The 20,530-nt window shown below is 40.5% G+C and overlaps 1 protein-coding gene across 8 annotated transcripts in view; it reads left to right on the plus strand.

Annotated features, from left to right (window-relative positions):
- The window catches only part of myo18ab (myosin XVIIIAb), a 149,194-nt gene extending 139,030 nt beyond the window's left edge, over nt 1–10,164 (plus strand). For 5 of the 8 annotated variants that reach the window (XM_039622625.1, XM_039622628.1, XM_039622627.1 and 2 more), the window contains 2 exons: nt 2,419–2,541; nt 6,676–10,164. In XM_039622625.1, coding sequence (XP_039478559.1) covers nt 2,419–2,541; nt 6,676–6,838 — 286 coding nt within the window. In that variant the 3' untranslated portion in view covers nt 6,839–10,164. The other 3 variants (XM_039622629.1, XM_039622630.1, XM_039622632.1) reach the window with 2 other exon arrangements.
- The last annotated feature ends 10,366 nt before the right edge of the window (nt 10,165–20,530 follow it).

Below are 20,530 nucleotides of genomic sequence, written 5' to 3' on the forward strand. Positions count from 1 at the left end.
GATTAAAAATTAATGAAAAATGAAGGTGGTTTATTATTAAAATCAGTAGTTAAACTCTGTATATTCAGTCAATCAAGTGATTTTGTACACAGGCCCAGGTAGATTTGGATAGCTTTTTTTCCCTCCATGTAGAGGAGATGGCTAACGTTTAGCTAGTCTTGTTAATCTAGCTGAGTGGAACAGCACCAGGGACAGAGAATTTCCTTGGTAAATCCCGCACTGCAATTGGCTTGAAGCTGGCCTGTAGGCTTGTTCTGAATTCCTGATGAAGGCACTTGGGATCCTGTTGATCTTGTATAGTTGTACACATTCCAGGATCCATGTATTAGGCACTGAGTCCTTGTTGTAGTCGATCCAGCCATTGCACCGGTTGATTAGTCTGGTGTTATAATCTTGAGTGAGTGCTCTGTCTACCAGTAGCTGGTGTTTTGTTTCTGGCCCTCCTTTCTGGACCCTGCTTGTTCATGCCATGTGCCTACACACACACATATATAAAGATAAATCCAGGGTGTACCTCTGCCTCTTGCCCTATGACTCTACATCAAACATAGATTTCATTTGCCCAGCCTTTTCACATATGGCAGACAAAAATAATAGATTCTATAAGACCGAGGGACACACAGAGAATCTATAGACGCTAATGATGAATATAACAGAGTTGTACAACCAGTGGCGGAAGAATGTCACAGACAATTTATGTCTCCACAGCACTAGATGTGGAGAGATGAAAGATAAAAACAAAGAAAATGAATGGTCTTTTTTGGCAAGTCCACAGTGAAAAAGATGAGGACACTTTAAGTCATCAATACAGTTGGTAGAAGCAAATCCCACAGATTATTTAATAGCTGAGACATGTGTTGCAAAGCTTTTTACAGCTTAATAGTCTGTCGCCTCTGTCCTTCCACCCATCCCTTCTTCATCATCTTTGCTGGGGCTGGGGCTCAATGCAATGCAATGATGAAAACAATTACCTGATGAATAGAAATGTTGCACAATCCTATATGTGTTAACAAAAAAATAATTTTTTCATCAGCAGTATTGCCATAAGGTTTCAGTGTAATAATTCAGAATGGTACTCAGTAGTTTGCTTTCCTTCTACATACTTGTATGCATGCTTGACAACGTCATTTGGACTCTAAACATAATGTCCACTCGCGGACATCAGGCCCTCAGGCCACCCTCACCAAGTCTTGTTTGGTCAGAGACATTTATACTATTGGCCAGCTAGAGGTCATTTTGTAGGTTTCTGGCAGCACACATCCATGCCAAACACCTTTAGGCAGGATACTAACCCCAAATTGCTCTCAGATGCATCCATTGAAATATGAACGTGTGAATGTTAGATAGAAAGCATAGTGCTTGTGTATGTAGGTGTGAATAGATGGATGTGAAGGCATACTGTATAAAACGCTTTGAGTGCCCAGAGTAGAAATATGTTTATATAACCGGTCCATTTACCATTTATACCCGTCCTGCTGATGGGTTAAAGACCTTTTATGGCCCTGTCCTGTTATACTAGAGTAACTGCCTGTCTTCTGCAATTTCCTCCATGCTCTTTAAACTGTGCTGGGAGACACAGCAAAATAATAATAATTTTGTCCATATCTCTCCAGTATGTGCAAAACTTGAAAACAGTTACCCACAAAACAACTGTGTGATGGAGATGTTCACTTCTTATACAATTTAAAAAGAACAAAAAACCCCCACAAAATGCTAAATTGCTAAAATAACCGGATCCCCAATTCCTTTTAATGATTTTGTTCAACTGTATATATCAAAGCTGTTGTGCCTTGCATTATATTTCTGTCATGTTGTTTCTTTGTCATTGAAGTAGCTTTGGAAGTACAGAGGTTTAATGTTTGCCAGCATTGATAGCGCTCATTTAACCCCTTAACGCCTGGTGGATCCTATTTGAGACTTACAGTTTTTTGTGAGTTTTTGAGACTTCTGCATCATCAGTGTGATAACCCCAAAAAAAAAAAAAAACTAAATAAATGCAATTGCAAAAAATACCAAATGTAACAAGTACGGTACAAATTAACATTCATATACGCAAATTTATATTCCTTTTTTTTTTTAATTGCCAGAAGGTCTTTTAAAAAGTGTGAATTTTCTGGCATTGATTTCATGGTTTGATAACCATAAGTGAAGTCTTAAGGTGTTGAAATCTCTGCAACCTTGACTTGACATGCATGTGTTTTTTTCCCTCTAGAATAAATGCTACAGCCACCCTTTGCTGCCACACTAACACCACACACGAACATTACTACCTGTGCTAACTGCCATTTCACATTCAAATTCCATCACCCTATTCTCCTCACTGAATGGCAATATTTGACTTTTCTCTTTATCCTGTTCTTTGCTCTTGTCTCTCCTTTGCTTTCGCTGACCTGTTTTCCTGTATCTGGCCTGCACCAGTCAAGGGGATTCAAACACAGATTCTGAGGTGGAGGATCATGTGGAAGGGGTGAAGTCATGGCTGTCCAAGAACAAAGGTTCCACCAAAAATCTCTCTGATGACGGCAGTCTCAAAAGCTTCAGGTCAGTACAAAGGTAGCAACTCTCACCGTCACTTCAGCAGCAGTTGGGAAACAGTCTATCAAGACATTTGTTTTTCCTGAACTTTGCCTATCTGGATTAAAAGGTTAACAGGTTGACCTGAGGAAATAAAGCCATCAACACAGAGAATTTAACTGAAAAGAAGGGACTGCTATTAAATGTATTTTACAAACTGTTCTGTCTTCATTGTCATCCACTTGGTGAAGCAGGGCTTTTTTTTTCCCTTTAGTTAAAAGAGGGGACCTTGGTAGTGGATTTATCAATATGCCCATAGGCCAGCTGGCACAGTCTACCTGAGCCGCTTGCTGAGATTAATGAATGCGTCTGTGAGCTGACGGTTTTGACTGGGCCAGATTTATCTCCTTACCAGATTTAACTTTCCTCCCTCAGCTGAGCTGAGCCATTCTCAATTTTAAATACTTGGTGTTTTTAAATTTCTCTCAGCAGCTTCACCCTATGGACACACACTTTCAAGTTCAGTGACTAACTGCCAGTACACAGGTACAGGTACTTTAGAGTTCCCGTTGTGTTTTTTAACTTAACATAGAACAGCCCAAAAGAAAGGAAAAAGGGGAGAAAGGACTATGGTTTAAGGAAGAATTTAAGCTGTGGTGAAGTTCATCTTTCTGTGGAATATTTGAGTTGGAGAGTTTCAGCCACGTTACCTGAGTGAAATGCATACAAGTGCACTTTTATGTGCTCATGAAAAAAGTTATTAAAAGTCAGACATTTTTATAGGACTGTATAGATGGGTAGACAAATTAGCCCTGAACCAAACCTGAGTGGTACTGTGTTACATTGCTTTCCTTTCTCTTATCTCATTTTGCTAAATTTCAGCACTTGCATTTCTTCTCTCATTTCAGTTTTTATGATTTTTGTCACGTTTCATTCATTCATTGCATTCTCTTCTTTCACTCACCTTTGCTTTTGCCTAATTTCTCGTCTTTGTCATTTTCCCTCCCTCTGTCTTTATTTTTTTGTCTCTTCCTGTTTTTCTTTGTAGAAGTGCTGTAAATGTAGAAGCAAAGGAAGGAAAAGAATTGAAAGAGGGTAAGGAATGGAAAGAGGTGAATAAAGAAGGCAGAGAGGTAGAAACAAGCAGGCCAGTTTCAGTGATGAGCTCCCTAAGCTACAGAAAACGATCCAACCCCAATAGCAAAGGAGATGCCCTCTTCAGTGAGAATGCTGAGTCAGAGGATACGCTATCCTTTTGTAAACCGAAATCCCAAGCTTCTGATTTTCAGAATGATGCATACTTAGCCAGCTCAAGGAGAAAGACTCGGGTATTGGATGGCATGAATGACAGACAGTCAGTCATCTCCCAAGCCTATTCGGAAGCCAACAGCCAAGCCAGAAAAGGCCTGGACAGCCGCTGGAGCAACTTTGACAAAGAATCAACCATTTCATTTACTGCACCAAGTCGGGCCTCCACATTTCTTGGGTTAAACCCAGAGAATGATGCCAAGTCTAACATCAACTTAGGTCTGTCAAGCCCTCTTGGACGCCATCAAAGCACCTCAAGATTAAACAAGGGTAGAGGGGGCCGTTCACAGTATAGCAGTGGTCCCAGTAGCCCTTGCTATAGCAAACGTTTTGGGGGTTGTAGTCCCGGAAGTGTTAGTCGGCCTGACTCAGTGGCTTACAGCTGCCGTCTTAGTGAGTTTGATGTTGATATTGATGATGGTAGAAGTGTGGCCTTCACTGAGAGGTCAGCATACAGTCCTCACTCATCAACTGGACGCAGTATCTCCATGCCACCACCACAAGTCAGATCAAATTTTGATAACGACGCAGTTGATAACTTGGAAATCAAACCAGTCAGCCATCGCAACTATCTTGACCCTGACCTGGAGAAAGCCATCAATGAAGTCCTAAGTTTTAAACCTATCAAATTCAAGCGCAGGACTTTGGAAGATTCTGACTGTGAAGAAGAAAAGTCAAACAATAACGAAGATGACAGAAAGGATATGCACCCTGTCAACAGCCTCAGACGCTCTGCATCTGCTGCAGACTGCATGAGACCAGCCAGTAGCACCAGTAGCCGCAGTAGCCGCCATCACCACAGTAGTAAAGGAAAGAGCAAGAAAAAGAAGAGAAGCCACAGCTCTGACTCTGACAGCTCAGAAGATGGCCATCGTCACAGAAGCAGCTCCAAGAGGAGATCCAAAAAATCTAAGAAAAAATCCAAAAGGAAGGATGAGTCTTTGTCTTCCTCCTCATCTTCTTCATCTTCAGAATCAGAATCAGATTCAAGCTCTGATGCCTCCACTATTTCCTACCGAAGTTCCAGCAGTGTGAAAAGGGCCCCAGCTCGAAAGGTTTCAAGTCCAGAAGTGGATGAAGAAGCTGGGTCTCAGAGCAAGACTCTGCCCCTTAATAAAAAGGATGAGAAGAAGAGAAAGAAGAAGGTCGACAGCCTGATGATGAAGTATTTATACCGGCCGGAGAGTGACTGATGCAGGCAGTAGGTAGACTTACCTTGGAAAGAGTTTTTTGAAGCATGATGTGACCTAACCAAACAAAGGCCTTTCACTTCTATTAACCAGCACATTAACTGTTTCTCATACAGTCTGACCGTGGATGTCTAGCTCAGCTACTCAATACTCCTGAGATACTCCTTTGATTTACAAAGGAATAAAAATTACATAACAAGTCAATTAGTATGTGTGATGCACATTTCACTGTAATTAACTCCACCAGTTTACAATATTTAAATATCAATATTAAAATTTTTTGTTTATTTTTAATAGGTTCCTTGTTTTTCTTGCTTTTTAGGCTAATTGAGGTGTAAACAATTCTCAAAATGGGTTAAAAAATGGCCTATATTCAATTTGACCTTACAGTATAGTGTGCTCAGCTGTGTGACAGTGTGAAGTCACTATGCTGGGTAAACAATATCATGACCCTAGAATAAATTATTGTCTCCTGCTTTTCCACATTTTTCTCCCCCTAAATTTTCATATTCAGTTCAGTGTTATTTATATAGGGCTAAATCACAACATCAGTTGCCTCAAGGCGCTTTAAACAGTATCAGACAGCATATGCTCTGAGACCGAAATATCTCTCATAGGCCATTAACAAATAATATTGTAACATTTTGAGATTGTAATCTCACCTGTCACTTTGAAATCCTTATCTTTAATAACAACATTAATATGAGGTGTTTTGGATGGTAGCATGTTCCCACATTGCTTGAGATTGCAAGTTTTTGTGCCCACTAGATGCTAGAGCAAAGGCTGACATGAATAAAATACTGAAACTCTCTGGTTAGAAGAATATAACATATACACACATGCATGTAGTCAAAATAATGAAGGCTAATGAAGAAAATCTAGTCACCATATGGACATAATACATCCAAAAATCCAGTGAAATATATACGATCTGAACTGTGAACTGTGGTAAAGTGTCTTTTACAGTACATTAGCCTTTTTTGGTCAGACCAGATCTTTTCACAGCATATCACAGAGTGTTTTGTGTACATGTTCTATGTACAGCTGCCAGAAAAAGTTGTGAATTCTGATATTTTCTGTACAAATGTTATTGGATTTTGACTGAAGTACTAAAAGCAGATACAGAACTAATTTAAAACAATGAAATCATGCCAAACCTTTTTATCTATTTATTGAGAAAATGTATCTGGTATTACAAAATTCTGAAAGGAAAAAAGTGTGTGAACTTTTGGTGACTTTAGAAGAAGGCTTGTTTATCCTTAACAGGCTGCAAAAGGTTATAAAACTGCTAAGAGTTTAAACTCCACCAATCCACAGTCAGGTGGATAAGTCAGCCGTGTTTTGTTGTGTGTGGAGGAAAGGGGGTAAACTTGTTTCAAGTAAACAACCAAATCAGTTAATTTGGTTCCACTTGTTTAATTTGATTTATCTAATTTTATCACTTGTATAAAAACTTCATGCCTTTTTTCATATTTCTACAAAAATAGAGAAAATGTCATCAGATTCACAAGCTTTTTTTTTTGCCCCAAGAAATGAACAAATGAAATAATAACTGAGAAAGGGTAACATTCAAGGACATTTCTCAGATTTCAGCCACCATACTGTTCTCTATTCGCTTTCTAAATAATAATAAAAAAAATCTGTTTGTTCTTCCCTTCTTCAGCCCGCCTAGCCAAAGACGCTACCTTTTCGATCGATCTGATGAAGAGGAAGAGGAAGAAGAAAAAGAAGAAGGCGGGGCGTCCTTACACTATCCTAGATACAGATATAACACCAATGTGAAAGGTCGAGATGGCGAGGACAAGCCTTACGAGACTGCATCATAGCCTTATGAGACTGTGACAGCTGTGACATTTTGTCTTGCATGCAGAGATCAGCACATTTGTGGTCATACGGACACAACCACACACCCAAACACTCCTACCCCTGCAGGAGAACACAAACACTTAAAATCAATGCTTCCTGTGGCAGACACTCACAGGACATAATCGAACAGATACTATGGTCTGTTTTTGACCGTGCACTTATCAGTCTGACCTCACTGCACAAACAGCAGCTCCATTATTTACGGCTCGACTGTGCTCATTGCATGCAAGCAGCCGTTGCTTGGCTTGAACAGCCATCTGGTATAAAACTCATCATGGCTGCAACTGAGCCAAAGAACTTGAGCTTGCAATAATAATGGATCCTTTTTCTCTTTGTCTCTCTTCTGGATTTACATGTAATATACCACAGTAATATATATTGCCATACTACAGTGTATTGCCAAAAAAGCCTTTGTTCCAAGTATGTGAGCACACTGCTTTTCTTATTACCAGTCTTTTTCCTTCCTTCCTTCCTTCCTTCCCGTTTGGGAGAAGTGCCATTTGATTTAAGTGGGCTCCTCTACAGCTGGCTTCTCTGCAGCTGGGGTGCTTCATGAACTGCTGCATGGTACACTTAAGACGCTTTCATTATCATCTGCTCGCTTTTTGTTTGCCTGAATTCTCTTTTCTCTGCCTTTTACTGGCAAATTAGTTCTTCCTTCCAGGAGAGCTATATCACTTAACTGCTCCACTATGAAACCCAAACATTTTTCTCACTTTTAATCTTTTGTTTCTAATGTACGACAGATGTGTTTTTCAGAGGATTACTGTCAAGCACATTCATTTACTTTAATCTTACTTCTGTAATATGGTTTGAGCTATTTTCATTTGATTTGACAAAGCGTTTCCCAGGCTCTGTTAGTGAGGAAGACTCTATGGCTTTGTCCTGTGTGTCATGCTTACATGCGCTCTTGTTTCCTTTAGTTTTGAGGTTGATGTCCTTTCCTTCTTTAAAGGGAATAGACTTTGGACAACAGTCATTTGTTGGGTTCTTATAAAAACTACTAAAAACTGATCCTCAGCCAGCATATGAAAAAAGAAAAAATTTAGTGTTATGCTTTTTCTTATCACCAAATTACATGGAAAGATCAAAACTGACAATGGTTTTGGAACAAAATATAAAGTGCAAAGGTTTGCACGTGCAGCAGTGACCTGAGGGTGGTATTGAGGTTCCTCCCAACAGGTCCTTGATACTAAGCTAAGAATGAAACTAGTTAATATGTAGCTGCAGTTATAATCCACAATAGTCTAAGGCAGTTAAGATTTCAATGGCTTGTTCAGTTAAATAATATAAAACTGTATTTATACAGCGCCAATTCACAACAATAGTCGCCTCAAGGCGCATCATATTGTAAGGTAAAGATCTTCTAATAATACAGCGAAACCCAACAATCATATGACCCCCTATGAGCGAACACTTAGGTGACAGTGGGAAGGAAAAGATCACTTTTAACAGGAAGCAACCTCTGGCAGAACCAGGCTCAGGGAGGGGCGGGGCCATCTGACTGGTTGTGGGCGAGCCCACATTTTGTCTGGTCAGCAGGGAGGACCTTTATGTTACCCACAGTCACAGCTGCTACTTCATTTTTGTACAGTGAGGAAAGCAGTGACACATTATACCAGTCATTATAGACAGTCTGTTTGATGCCATCAAAGCTCTTAAACTTCCTACTGAAAACAGAAATCGCAAAAACAAAAAAAAAACGCTTTAAAATATATAGTTTTCCTTTTAGAGCTAATTTTGTTCTTTTAGCCACCTCCTGAAAGGTCAACTGTGTGACATTTGCTTCTATCCAAAGGCTAGTTGATATCTTTAATTTTTTCTGATGTAGGTGTGGTTCTCCTGTGTAACATGAAGCTGATCATAAACACGCAAGAAGCTTTGTTTCACAAACTGCAGTAAAACTCTGGGATATGCATTCTGAATGCACAGTACTAATACTTCTAAAATGGACTATTTGCTTAGTAGACATCTCTTCATTGATTGAGAGAGATCCATTTCAATAAGGCTAGTGCTAAGTTAAAATATCTAAATGGATTTTACTTCTATCAAATTAGGAATATTGTATCATTCAGACAAATAGCGAATTACCCGCGTAAACATAAACATACTTGGCGATTTCACACATGGACCAGATGTTTCAGTTTCCACAGAAGTAAATGAATCTTAATTAGGAAGTCTTTCAGTGAGTTTTAATAATGAGAGTGTAAAACATCACCAAGGTTCATTTAACTGTAATGTCTTTAACTGGATACATTATAGCCTGTATAACCAATACTGTGAAATCATGTTCAGTGTCATTCAAGCCTGTTCTGTTTTCAGTTTGTTGTTGCCTGAACAGCAAAAGAAAAAAAGAGAACAACCTGCATTTTATTTTTCTGACTGAAGTGTTACATCACACACTTTGGTCATTTGTCTGGTATTTACCGAGTGGCATTAGAAATGTTTGGAACCAGTTTAAACTCCAGAAAAGTTTTACTTTACAGGGGCTGAAAGAATCAGTCGGTGTTCTTTGTGGGGGGATTTAGGTGTGATTCTACTACACATACTGTGCTTTTTAAGAAATGTTTTATTTTTCTTCTCTATGCAGTCTGCACGAGTGTGGAAATGTGTTTTTTGACCTGATTGACCTGATAACATGTTTTGTTTGAAGACACACACACACAATAAAAGAAAGTAAAAAAGGTTGACCCAGTACTGACTGCACACACACAAACACAGTATTTATATATGAATATGTTTATGATTCATGCTAGCTTTGAAAATATTTTCATTACTATACAAATTGACCACTTGTTACAAATTTTGCATTACTTTTTAATATATTGTAAATAAATGATGGTGATTGTTTTGGAATGGCTTCTAGAATGGCTGACTTGAAGTGTTTTGCTGCTGTGGGAGTATCTGATGCACCTACTTTTGTATCTTCATGTGCTGTGAGATAGCAGTATGGATGTTATGGGTGGCTGCTTTTAATATTTATTTCACTGTGTGTAATTTAAGGGAAAATCAGCCCGTTTCTTCTGCTGCTTCTTTTGGCTGCTCCCTTTATGGTTCGCTACAGTGGAACATCTGCCTCCATCTTACTGTATCCCTAGCATCCTCCTGGCCAGTCCCAATGAAAATCTTAACATCTCAACTTCTAGTTTGACCTATATTTTGGTAGTTCCGCTGTCTCCATTTGTCTATACATCATAGCAAGTCTCACTACCATCATGTAAACCTTCCTTGTCACTCTTACTGCTATCCTTCTGTTACAAATCAACACAGAAACTTGTCATACTCACTTCACCGTGCCTGCACTCTCTTCTTGACCTCTCTTTTGGACTCTGTTGCTTTGGATGATTGACCCCAGGTATTTTAACTCATCTATTTTATACCATCTCTCTCTCATTCACACATGTATTATGCCTTGCCTCTATGGATTTTGGCCAGTCAGAGACTGACTGGCCATTCAGATGGGTGACAAATAAAAGAAAAAATCTGAAACTTTAACTACTAAGGGCATCTGTTGACTCTGTTATGTTGTGGGAGGCATACCGCTAGCAATATTTGGGTTTACTTGTCTTTGTAGCGGTAAAGTACTTCCTAGTTTATCCTTTACCATGTGAAACATTTCTCTTCTGCAGCTTTTACTTGACAGACGAGCACAACACAAAGTGAAACACAAAAGTAAACAATAAAGGCAACAAAATAAAATAGGAAAACCAGATAAAATCAAAGGATCTCAATGCCCTAATCCATGGGACACCAGGGGTCACTCAAAAAAACTGACATGCAGGAAAATGTACACAAATGCTGTGGTTTTCATAACAATGAGATCTCAGCCCAGCTGAACAGCATTTGTCATCTTCAGCAGCATTATAGAAGGGTTTTTATATTTTGTCATTTGAATGTTGCTGTAGTTTTAATGCATAAGTAAATTGAGGATGCAGTGAAACAAAGTCAATTTGCAGAAGTTGAGGAACCTCTACTGTGTAACATCATTGATCCAGAGACTGATGCTGGTAGCAATAAACATCCTGCAGTCTGTTAGAATTCTTTGCATGCCATTTTTTGTGTTCTGGTGCCTCGATAAAATTTAGAGTATACGTCTAGCTACAAGTCTTAAAACAGGTTTCTGTTAGTTTTAAAGTGATGTTGCTGCTGGACTTTAACATCTTTCCATCATGAACTGACATCAGCTTGAAGTCTTTCGTCTGCTGCGTTCAGTTTGACAGAGCATGTCCTTTGTCTTTGTTTTTTTGTGCTTGTCCCGAAAAGTTTAGACAACAAAAATAGGAACAACTGTCTGCTTTGAAATGATTGTAGTAATTCTTCTTATTGTTGTTTTTTTGTTTTGTTTGTTTGAAAAGCGGCTTCTTACTTTCTTTATAGAAATTCAAGATGTCCAAAATGCGAATACTTGGATATCTAAAATATGTTCTTGTTACCTACTGTTCCTTGAAAAAATGTATTTTCCACCACAGTCAGCAGATTTTATACAAATAACACAGCAAACACAGCCAATCCCTGACATGTTTGTACTCTCTGCTCATATTGCCTTCATATTAAATATTTTTTTCTTTTTAAAGAACTTATTTTAACATTGCAGTCAACAACAAACAAATCCTCCCTAACAAAACAAGTAGCTTCAAGGGCCAAATTGCATTATATTTCTTCACGTCAACAGACGGAATTTGAAGGTAGTGACACATCTAAAAAAAAAAAAAAAAAAAGGTTTGGATGAACAAAAGGCTAAAAAGTAAATCGTACTAAAAAAACAACCGGAGGAAGTTTCTGCAACTAATTGGATGGTCATGGGGATCAAATACTTTTTCACTCTAAGAGAAATTCAATTTAATACTTGGAGAAACCCTCGTTGGCAAGCACAACACTAAGACATTTCTTGTTGTTGTCACCAGGTTTACACACATTTGCACAGGAGAGGTTTTGGGCCACTGCTATTTACCGAAACTCTAAAGTTTAGGTTTTTCTGGCTGCTGATTGGCAGCTTGAAGCTTCAGCTGGCTCCAATAGGACCGATGTCTGGGAACTGATGAGGCCACTTGATGTCTCTTTAGCCACTCCTTGTTACCTTGGCATTATGTTTTGGATCATTATCATCCCTGAAGACCCACTAATGACCCATCTTAAGTCTTCTGGCAGAAGAAAGGAGGTTCTCATCTAATATTTGACCATATTTGGCCCCATCTCTTGGCCCTTCAGTGCAGTGAAGTCATCCTGTACCCTTAGCAGAAAAACAGCCACACAGAATAAACCACCTCCTTGCTTGACTGTGCGGATGGTTTTCTTTAGGTCATCCATGTCAAAGCACTCTGTTTTGGATTCATCTGACCACATTTTTTTTCTGAATCTTTTAGATCTCCACTGCCAAACATAAGATGGGCCTGTACATGTGCCTTTTTGAGCAGTGGGACCTTGCTGTTGGTGACAAGAATTAATGCAAAAAATTCATAAGCAACTAAGAAAACTGAGCCATTAATTAGAAATGAGCTATATTCTCCTCTAACATTTCATATTTATTGCATGTTTGGGCGAATGTACAGAGGTTGGCCTCATGCAGTTTCCCTTCACAGGTCAAATATGTTTCGCTCTTTGTCTGTGGCTCCCTGCATGCAGCGTATTCCCACTGACAAGCAAAAGCCAGCAGGAAGCAACTGGAGATGAGGTCAGATCATCTGTGGAGCTGGTAACTGAAACGGAATTCTCCCTCACTGAGGCTTTTTTTAAATAGGGAACATTCCCAAGCTGCAAACAGGCAGCTGTTCAGCTTCACCTCTCATAACACATCAGCTCGGCAGCTTGCTACATCAGCACTTCCTGGTTGGGGAACTGGCAATTTCAGGCACTTCTCTCGGGTGTTAATAGCTTGTAGCTCTCTTTTTTCTGGAGTGAAATGAAAAGCTTACTGACTTAAACAGCAACAGCCATTCACTCTTTGAATTAGTGTAAAAATGAAACGTGAATTATTCCAATCCATCTTAGTCCTTCCCCTGGCTCATTTTCCTAGAAATCCTTCAAGTGGATTACAGATTACTGTCTGCAACCTTTGTCCTTCCTTAATCAAAATTACTTGAGCCAATTCAGTATTCAGGAGCTGAATGATGAGATTCGGCCTTTCAAACACTGTAGCACATCTCTGCTTGGCTGGGGGAGGAGACTGAGGTGGACTCGGATGACAGAGGGAGCGATAGTGGAAAGGCAAGCATGCCGTTTCCCTAGAGAGAGACGGTGACAAGAAGGTGCCATAAAAACATGCAATGCTTTCAGTGTTTTCTCCTGGATGCCTTGCCAGCTCATTACCCTTCCAAATGTAGCTGCTGTTTCTGTCTTTCCCCTTGGGCTCCTTGGCTGACAGTCCATCTTGTTTTCTGGCTGACTTGCAGTCGTTGCCTCTGACCTTGTGTCAAGTGTACCACAGAAGCCCCTCTGAACTGTCATCTGCTCTGGAGGATGAGATTCTCGATGGCGATTTTTTTTTTTTCCCCACAATGGTCTAAATTTGTTATGTATGGCATCTGATTACTTTCATTATTGAGTATATATTGTTTGTAAAATGTCAGAAAGTAGTGAAATATTATAACCTTGAGATATTCAGTAGTTTTAGTTCAGCTTCATACATTTTGTTTTCCCACAAAAAATACTTTAACATCATGATCCAAAAATGTGAAATTTTTTTTACTAGAAGGCATTCTTCACATTCATCATCAGTAGTGTAAGTTTCCTTTGTATTCATAAATCTGATTTAGATAAAATAGTATAGAAGACAAAGCTGGGTATCTTTCTTTTATCTGAATTTACTTACCCAACATTGGCAATCAAATAAGCAGCCATACGAAGCTGGTTGTCACCTCAGTAACTCAAGCCAGAGTTGCCTCTGTGTGTTCTCATGTAAGAAGTGGCACTGGCAGAACCAGACCAGTCTCAAACATGTACTTGGAGCAGAATGGCTGATTTTACAAAAGAAGGTAAAACTAGCATATTAGAAAATATGAAGAATAATGCAGTATTACAGGGTGAATACTGTAGACAAAGCAGTGACGGAAGTCTGCTACTGAAAACCCTTAGACATTCCTACTATCCACACAAGTCTGTGAGGAATTTCCAGGATTTTTATTTTTCAGAGAAGTTACTGATGAGCAGATGATGATTTCATATTTCTTAATTTCTAATCTTGAACATAACCTGCTCCGGGGCAGGTTAGGTCTAAAAGAAGAAGTGACCCATCTTTGTAGTACAGAAAACCCAATGTTAACTCTAAAGTTACCTGGATAAGCCCAACTCATCGTACAGGCCTTGTTGGGTCTGTTCCCACAAACCCCGCTAATTCTAGAGACTTATTCATCATGAATGAAAACAAGACAGTCAGCGATCAATCGATTACTTGCGCAAGGGAGGCCTCGTCTGTGTCCAGCACGAAAATGACCCCAAATCCGGCCTCCTCTCGCTGCCTTTTATTGAGAGACAGTTCACACAAAACACAGCAAAGCAACGCCCACATGGTTCTAAGGCATTGTATGTATATGTGTGAACCTTTATATGTAGGGTGTGTGTGTGTGTGTGTGTGTGTGTGTGTGTGTGTGTGTGTGTGTGTGTGTGTGTGTGTGTGTGTGTGTGTGTGTGTGTGTGTGTGTGTGTGTGTGTGTGTGTGTGAGTGAGTGAGTGAGTGAGTGAGTGAGTGAGTGACCTCCTGCTGACCAAAGGGTCATAAAAGCAGGAAGCTTACAACACAAGAAACAGATCTTTCAGATAGGATGTATCTACAATAAAACCTCCCCCAACACAGAGTGGTTAGAGGTGCTCCGGATCAAAGGAATGGCTTTGATAATACTGCTTAAACTAAGACTGTACAAATTTAAGAAACACAATGGCAACATTCAACAATTAGACCTAACAGGCCTCTTGTCCAGTATTCTGTATACAAAAGTATGATGTGAACACTTGGGCGTACAAATACTAAAAACAGACTTCACATTAAGTATGGGGCTGTCAAGATAAGTACCGCCCCGCAGATGGAAGACAGGTGGAGAGGTGTAGGTGTGGAACCAGGGTTCCATCCCAAGGGTCAGCTGCAGGGATGTAGAACCCGGATGGACAAACACCGGACACTCACTTGGATCAAGACAGGGACGTCTAAAGTTTAGTCATAAGACTAAACTTATGAAATGAAAAAAACTTCAAAAAATCCTGCAATTTTGAATTGGGAACAGGGAGTGGCATGTTCCATATTTGGGTGTATTTTAATAATTTATAAAAAGATGACAGAAAAAAAGAGCAGAAGTAAAGATTAGTTCTAAATGCTGAGCGGCAATCTTACAGAGCTGCCTGCTAAAAAAGAATCTGCAGTACATTACCACAGTAGATTTGAAATTAAACAATTCAATTGAGTTCAGTTTTATTTATACAGCGGCAAAGCACAATCACAGTCACCTCAAGCGTCTTTATATTGTAAGATAAAGTCTCTACAATGAATATGCAATTAAACTCTTAGCTTTAATTAAGAAGGTTTAAAAAAGATATTCAATTAACTGACAAGGAATGCTTACTATCTTTATACACAGTTCTGTAGTTTCAGGGGCTCACTCAAAAACCATTTCATGGACAGGTTTAATAATAATAATAATAATAATAATAATAATAATGGATTGGATTTATATAGCGCTTTTCAAGGCACCCAAAGCGCTTTACAATGCCATTATTCATTCACGCTCACATTCATACACTGGTGGAGGCAAGCTACGGTTGTAGCCACAGCTGCCCTGGGGTAGACTGACAGAAGCGAGGCTGCCACATCGCGCCATCGTGTTGGCCCCTCTGGCCAACACCAGTAGGCGGTAGGGTAAAGTGTCTTGCCCAAGGACACAAGGACCAGGACAGAGAGGCCAGGGATCGAACCGGCGACCTTCCGGTTACAGGTGCCCTTCCCAACCCCCTGAGCCACGGTCGCCCCGTGGTTTAGAATATTCCTTTGTGTTTTCTTAATAAACTAACCAGGTTTTAAGCCTGGAGAGGTTTTTACATTTGAAATTTGTAACTGGAAGCTGTCTGGAGTAAAATTACACGCAGGTTGATTGGAATGCACAAAAACTCCTTAATTGAGGTAAGAAGAACATCACAAGTGGCCAGATACAGTTTTGATAGATTACTGAAAATTGTCCAAGTTGACCATAATGATTTCTTATTTAACAGATATAATACAAAGTGTTCACCACATAATCCGAACACAGTAAAGGCTGATTACACTAACGCTGAGTGACAGAAAGGTACAGTAGGGAGACATCCTTGTTGATTTTATAGATTCTTCTGGGTGAAAATGAATGAAGTGAAGCAATGGTGCCAGACAATTTCAAATCTTATACATCAAAAACATATATGAAAAAAATAAAAACAAATTCCCAAACTCATTAAGTGATGCCTGTTTAGTATGACATATGAGAAAGAATCATTGTGTGCATTTTAGCAGCGTCCATGTAAAGGCAGCCTCTGATGTCCCCTTTTCTATGCTTAAGTGCTTTCTATCTGACATTCACACTCTGATGTATGCATCAGAGAGCAACTTGAGGTTAGTATTTTGCCCAAGGATATTTGGCGTACCCCATGCTCCTCTTCTAAAATGTGTTTATATCCAAAATGTTTCTGCAAAGTTTTGGACGTCACTGTAACTTTCAGTAATCAGCACCTCTTTGTCTTCCGGCTGCATCCCAGGATATTTGAAGCCTGTATTTAACCACTATTTTTTTTTTTTTCAGATTTAGTTTTTAAGTTTAGTTTTAGTTAACTGTAACAACTTTAGGGGTGAGATATCCCCACAGTTCACTCCTTGCACTTTGAGGTTTTAACTACTGGACAAGACCGTCCCTGTGTCTTTGGGTCCAGACTGTCATTTGTGCCTAAGCAGTAAATGACACATCAGAGTAGCTTTCTTGGAGTCACTGGGTGGGATGCTGGAGAATGCTATGTCTGGGCAGCAATGATCTGACCTCTAATTTCCTGCTTTTAAATTCAGATAAGACTGAGGTTATTGTACTGCCATAAAAATCTTACTAACATGATGTCTAACCAGATACTTACTCTGGATGACATGAACTTGGCCTCCACAAACACTATGAGGAATCTTAGAGTTTTATTTATTTATTTTTCCCATTCATCCATCTTCTTCCACTATTCTGGGGCTGGGTCGCAGGGGCAGCAGCCTAAGCAATAGATGTCTACCTTACCTGTTACTTGATTGCACTACCTAGAGGGCTATAAACACGTAGTGTGTGGCTGAAGAAGAAACACCTTCTCTAGCTTGTCCGGGTGAAAACCAATGCGTTCCCAGGCCAGCTGAGAGATATAATCTCTCCAGCATGTTCTGAGTCTGCCTCAGGGCCTCCTCCCGGTGGGACATGCCCAGAACACCTTGCCCAGAAGGCATCCTTTGTCAGATGCCTGAACCACCTTAATTAGCTATGTGGAGGAGCAGCGGCTCTACTCTGAGCCCCTCCCGGCTGGCTGAATTTCTCACCTTATCTCTAAGGGGGAGGCCAGCCACCCTTCACAGGAAGCCCATTTCTGCCGGTTGTATCTGCGATCTCGTTCTTTCGGTCACTACCCAGAGCTCGTGACCATAGGTGAGGGTAGGGACGTTGATTGAACGGTAAATTGAGAGCTTTGCTGTTACACTCAGCTCTCTCTTCACCACGGCGGACTGGTACAGCGTCCGCATCACTGCAGCCTCAGCACCAATCTGTGCTACTTTTCAATGCACAGACCTTAAAGACTTCATAGTACCATTGTAGCAGTGGCAAGGCAATGTGAAGGGGACCAAATGGGAAAAAAAACAACCACACGAGCCTTCAATTGTTTTCAAAGCTTTGTACCAGAAAAAAGAAAGAATATATTCAGAGGTTTTGTCATGCTCACCAGCAACACATCTAGAAATAACCACCCGAGCCTCTCAACAGACATCTCCTTAAATAGATGCTGGTCATACCATCACCAATAAAATGTAAAAGGTCCCCCCCCGACACAGCCCAGCTACAAAAACCTATACAGTGAAATACTGCGGTTATTTTGACACACCTCACAAAACACCCTCCAGCTAGACAATATCCAAACTAACTAAATCAAATTATACTGAAATTTCAGCCCACTCCCCCCCTCAACTCTCATCAGATGGTTCAACCCACTATCAGTGGGTGATTGGAGAACTCCTTTCAGGTGAACATCACTAGGCCATAATCATGTGTGCACTCCATGACTCAGGCCTTCAGGAAGTTGACTTTGAGAGAGAGAGAGAGAGAGAGAGAGAGAGGTTTTAATGGACTTCAAAACAAAAGCACAACAAAATCAAAACTTCCTATCAGACATGACGTGAGTGCGTACATCACTTAGTGAGGGAGATGCTCCCCAGCACCCTCACATCCCCCCTACACCAGGCTCGCCAACACAGTTGCGAGACAAAAAGTCAGCCACCTTGTTCTGCCTTCCCAGTCGATATTAGATGATAAACCGGTATGGTTGTAGAGACAGGAACCAGCGTGCAATCTGGCTGTTTGTGTCCTTCATCCGCTCCAACCACTGCAACGCCTTATGATCTGTCTCCAAGATGAACTCCCTCCCGAGCAGGTAATACTTCAGAGTGTCAATAGCCCACTTCATGGCCAAACACTCCAACTCTACTGCTGAATACCAGGTCTCCCTTGGAAACAGCTTTCTGCTAATAAAGGCCACTGGTCTCTGGTTCTCTCCCACGCCCTGCAACAGGACAGCTCCAATTCCTCGATTAGAAGCATCAGTTTGTACCGTAAAAGGCAAGTCAAAGTTGGGACTCTGAAGCACATGTTCACAACACAGGGCCTCCTTCAAATCTTTGAGGGCCTTCTCTTGCTCCTCTCCCCACACCAGTTTAGATTTTACTGTACTGGTGAGATCTGACAAGGGTGCCGCCCTCTCTGAAAAGTTTGGAATGAAGCGTCGGTACCAGCTCAATAGTCCAAGGAAAGACTTTACCTGTTTGCGGGTGTGAGGTCTCTCCGTCATCCGGATGGCCTCCACTTTATGGCTTGACTGGCTTGATTTCACCGTTCCCAATGTTGTAACCCAGATACTCAAGCTCCTGCAGAATGGGCACATCCTGACCTAAAATTACAGGATATGACAAGCTTTCCACCACCCCAACTGAGATAAGGTACTTCTGCCCAGAAACTTCTAGATAAACTACTGTTACTGGGTAGGCCTTACAATCACCATGTACACATGAAATATTAAGGACAGGCTTATCCAGAGGCAACTCTTGCTGGACTATTGTTGGATGTATCAATGTTTGCACACTACCAGTGTCCAGAAGGGCTTGGGCTTTCCTACCATTTATTTTCACCGTGGTGGTTTGCTGTTTCCCTTCCCAAACTTCATTCTCACAGGGCCTTGGAAGGGTACACACATATGCTGCCCTAGCCTTTCTGACAGGACACTCTGGCTTAATGTGACCCTCCCCCCCCACAATAGAAACAAACAGGTTTGGTGGTTAACTTTGTTTTTACAAACCCATCCCCTGACTTCAAAGACTCCTTAGGACCACCCCCAACCCCAGATAACTTACCATGTGAAGTGAAAGATTTGGCTGAAGCCCCAAATCGAAAGCTTCTAGCGCCTCGCCTTGCTGCTTCCTGCGCTGACTTTGGACCCCTTTCTTTCACCCACACCTGGAGTTCTGGAGTCAACGAGCGATAAAACTGTTCAAGGATAATGGCGTCTCCAACCTGCTCCTTGGTTTTATTTTCTGGTTGGATCCATTTGCCATATAGGTCTTTCAGACGATTATAAAACTCTTTTGGACTTTCGCCAGGCCGGATGTCAGGGTCTCGGAACCACTGTCGGTATACCTCATACTTTGAAAAAATTGCTTCCTTAACCTTTTGGTAATCCCCAGTGTCCTCTGCTGCCATGGCCACATAAGCAGTTCGAGTTCTTCCTGACAGTTCTTCTTTGATACTGTTTAGTATTAGAGTAAAATCATATATATATTAAATATATCATTTGGAATGACTGAAACTTGAATGTTATTGTTAAACTGAGTTGAGTAGTTACAGCATACAGGCACACATAGTAAAATTAATTAGAGGCAAAAAAAAAACTGCTAATAAAACTGTGACCTTGCAGGAAGGAGACTGAGAGATTTATCAGATTTAACAAGATGTCACCAGCATATAGACTGAGTTTATGATTGGAATTAGTTTTACTGCCTGAAATTTTGTCATGCTGTTTTGTATGAAAAATGGATCCTTGCCTAGTAACTAATTTTTAAATTGAAACTGACAGATGGGTTCAGGTGGAGGTGGAATTCATTAAGGGTCAGCTCTGACTCTTTTTAACGTTTGCAATTCGATGGTGAGAACCTGAGAAGTTAAAAGTATGCTTTGGAAAGAAAAAAGAAAGTCGGTTGGAGAAAACATGTGCAGGGATCAAGGGTGGGGAGAAAGCCACTTGAAATAGAGAGTCCAAGCAGAGTGGAATTGATGGAGAGAAGAGAATAATATTAGGAATGACTTGCAATCAATGTCTACCTTACCTGTTACTTGATTGCACTACCTAGAGGGGGCTATAAACACATAGTGTGTGACTGAAGAAGAAACACTCAATGCATCATGGGAATCTCCCAGCAGCCG

The sequence above is a fragment of the Oreochromis aureus genome, linkage group 14 (assembly GCF_013358895.1).
Source record: "Oreochromis aureus strain Israel breed Guangdong linkage group 14, ZZ_aureus, whole genome shotgun sequence".
Classification (NCBI taxonomy): Eukaryota; Metazoa; Chordata; class Actinopteri; order Cichliformes; family Cichlidae; genus Oreochromis; species Oreochromis aureus.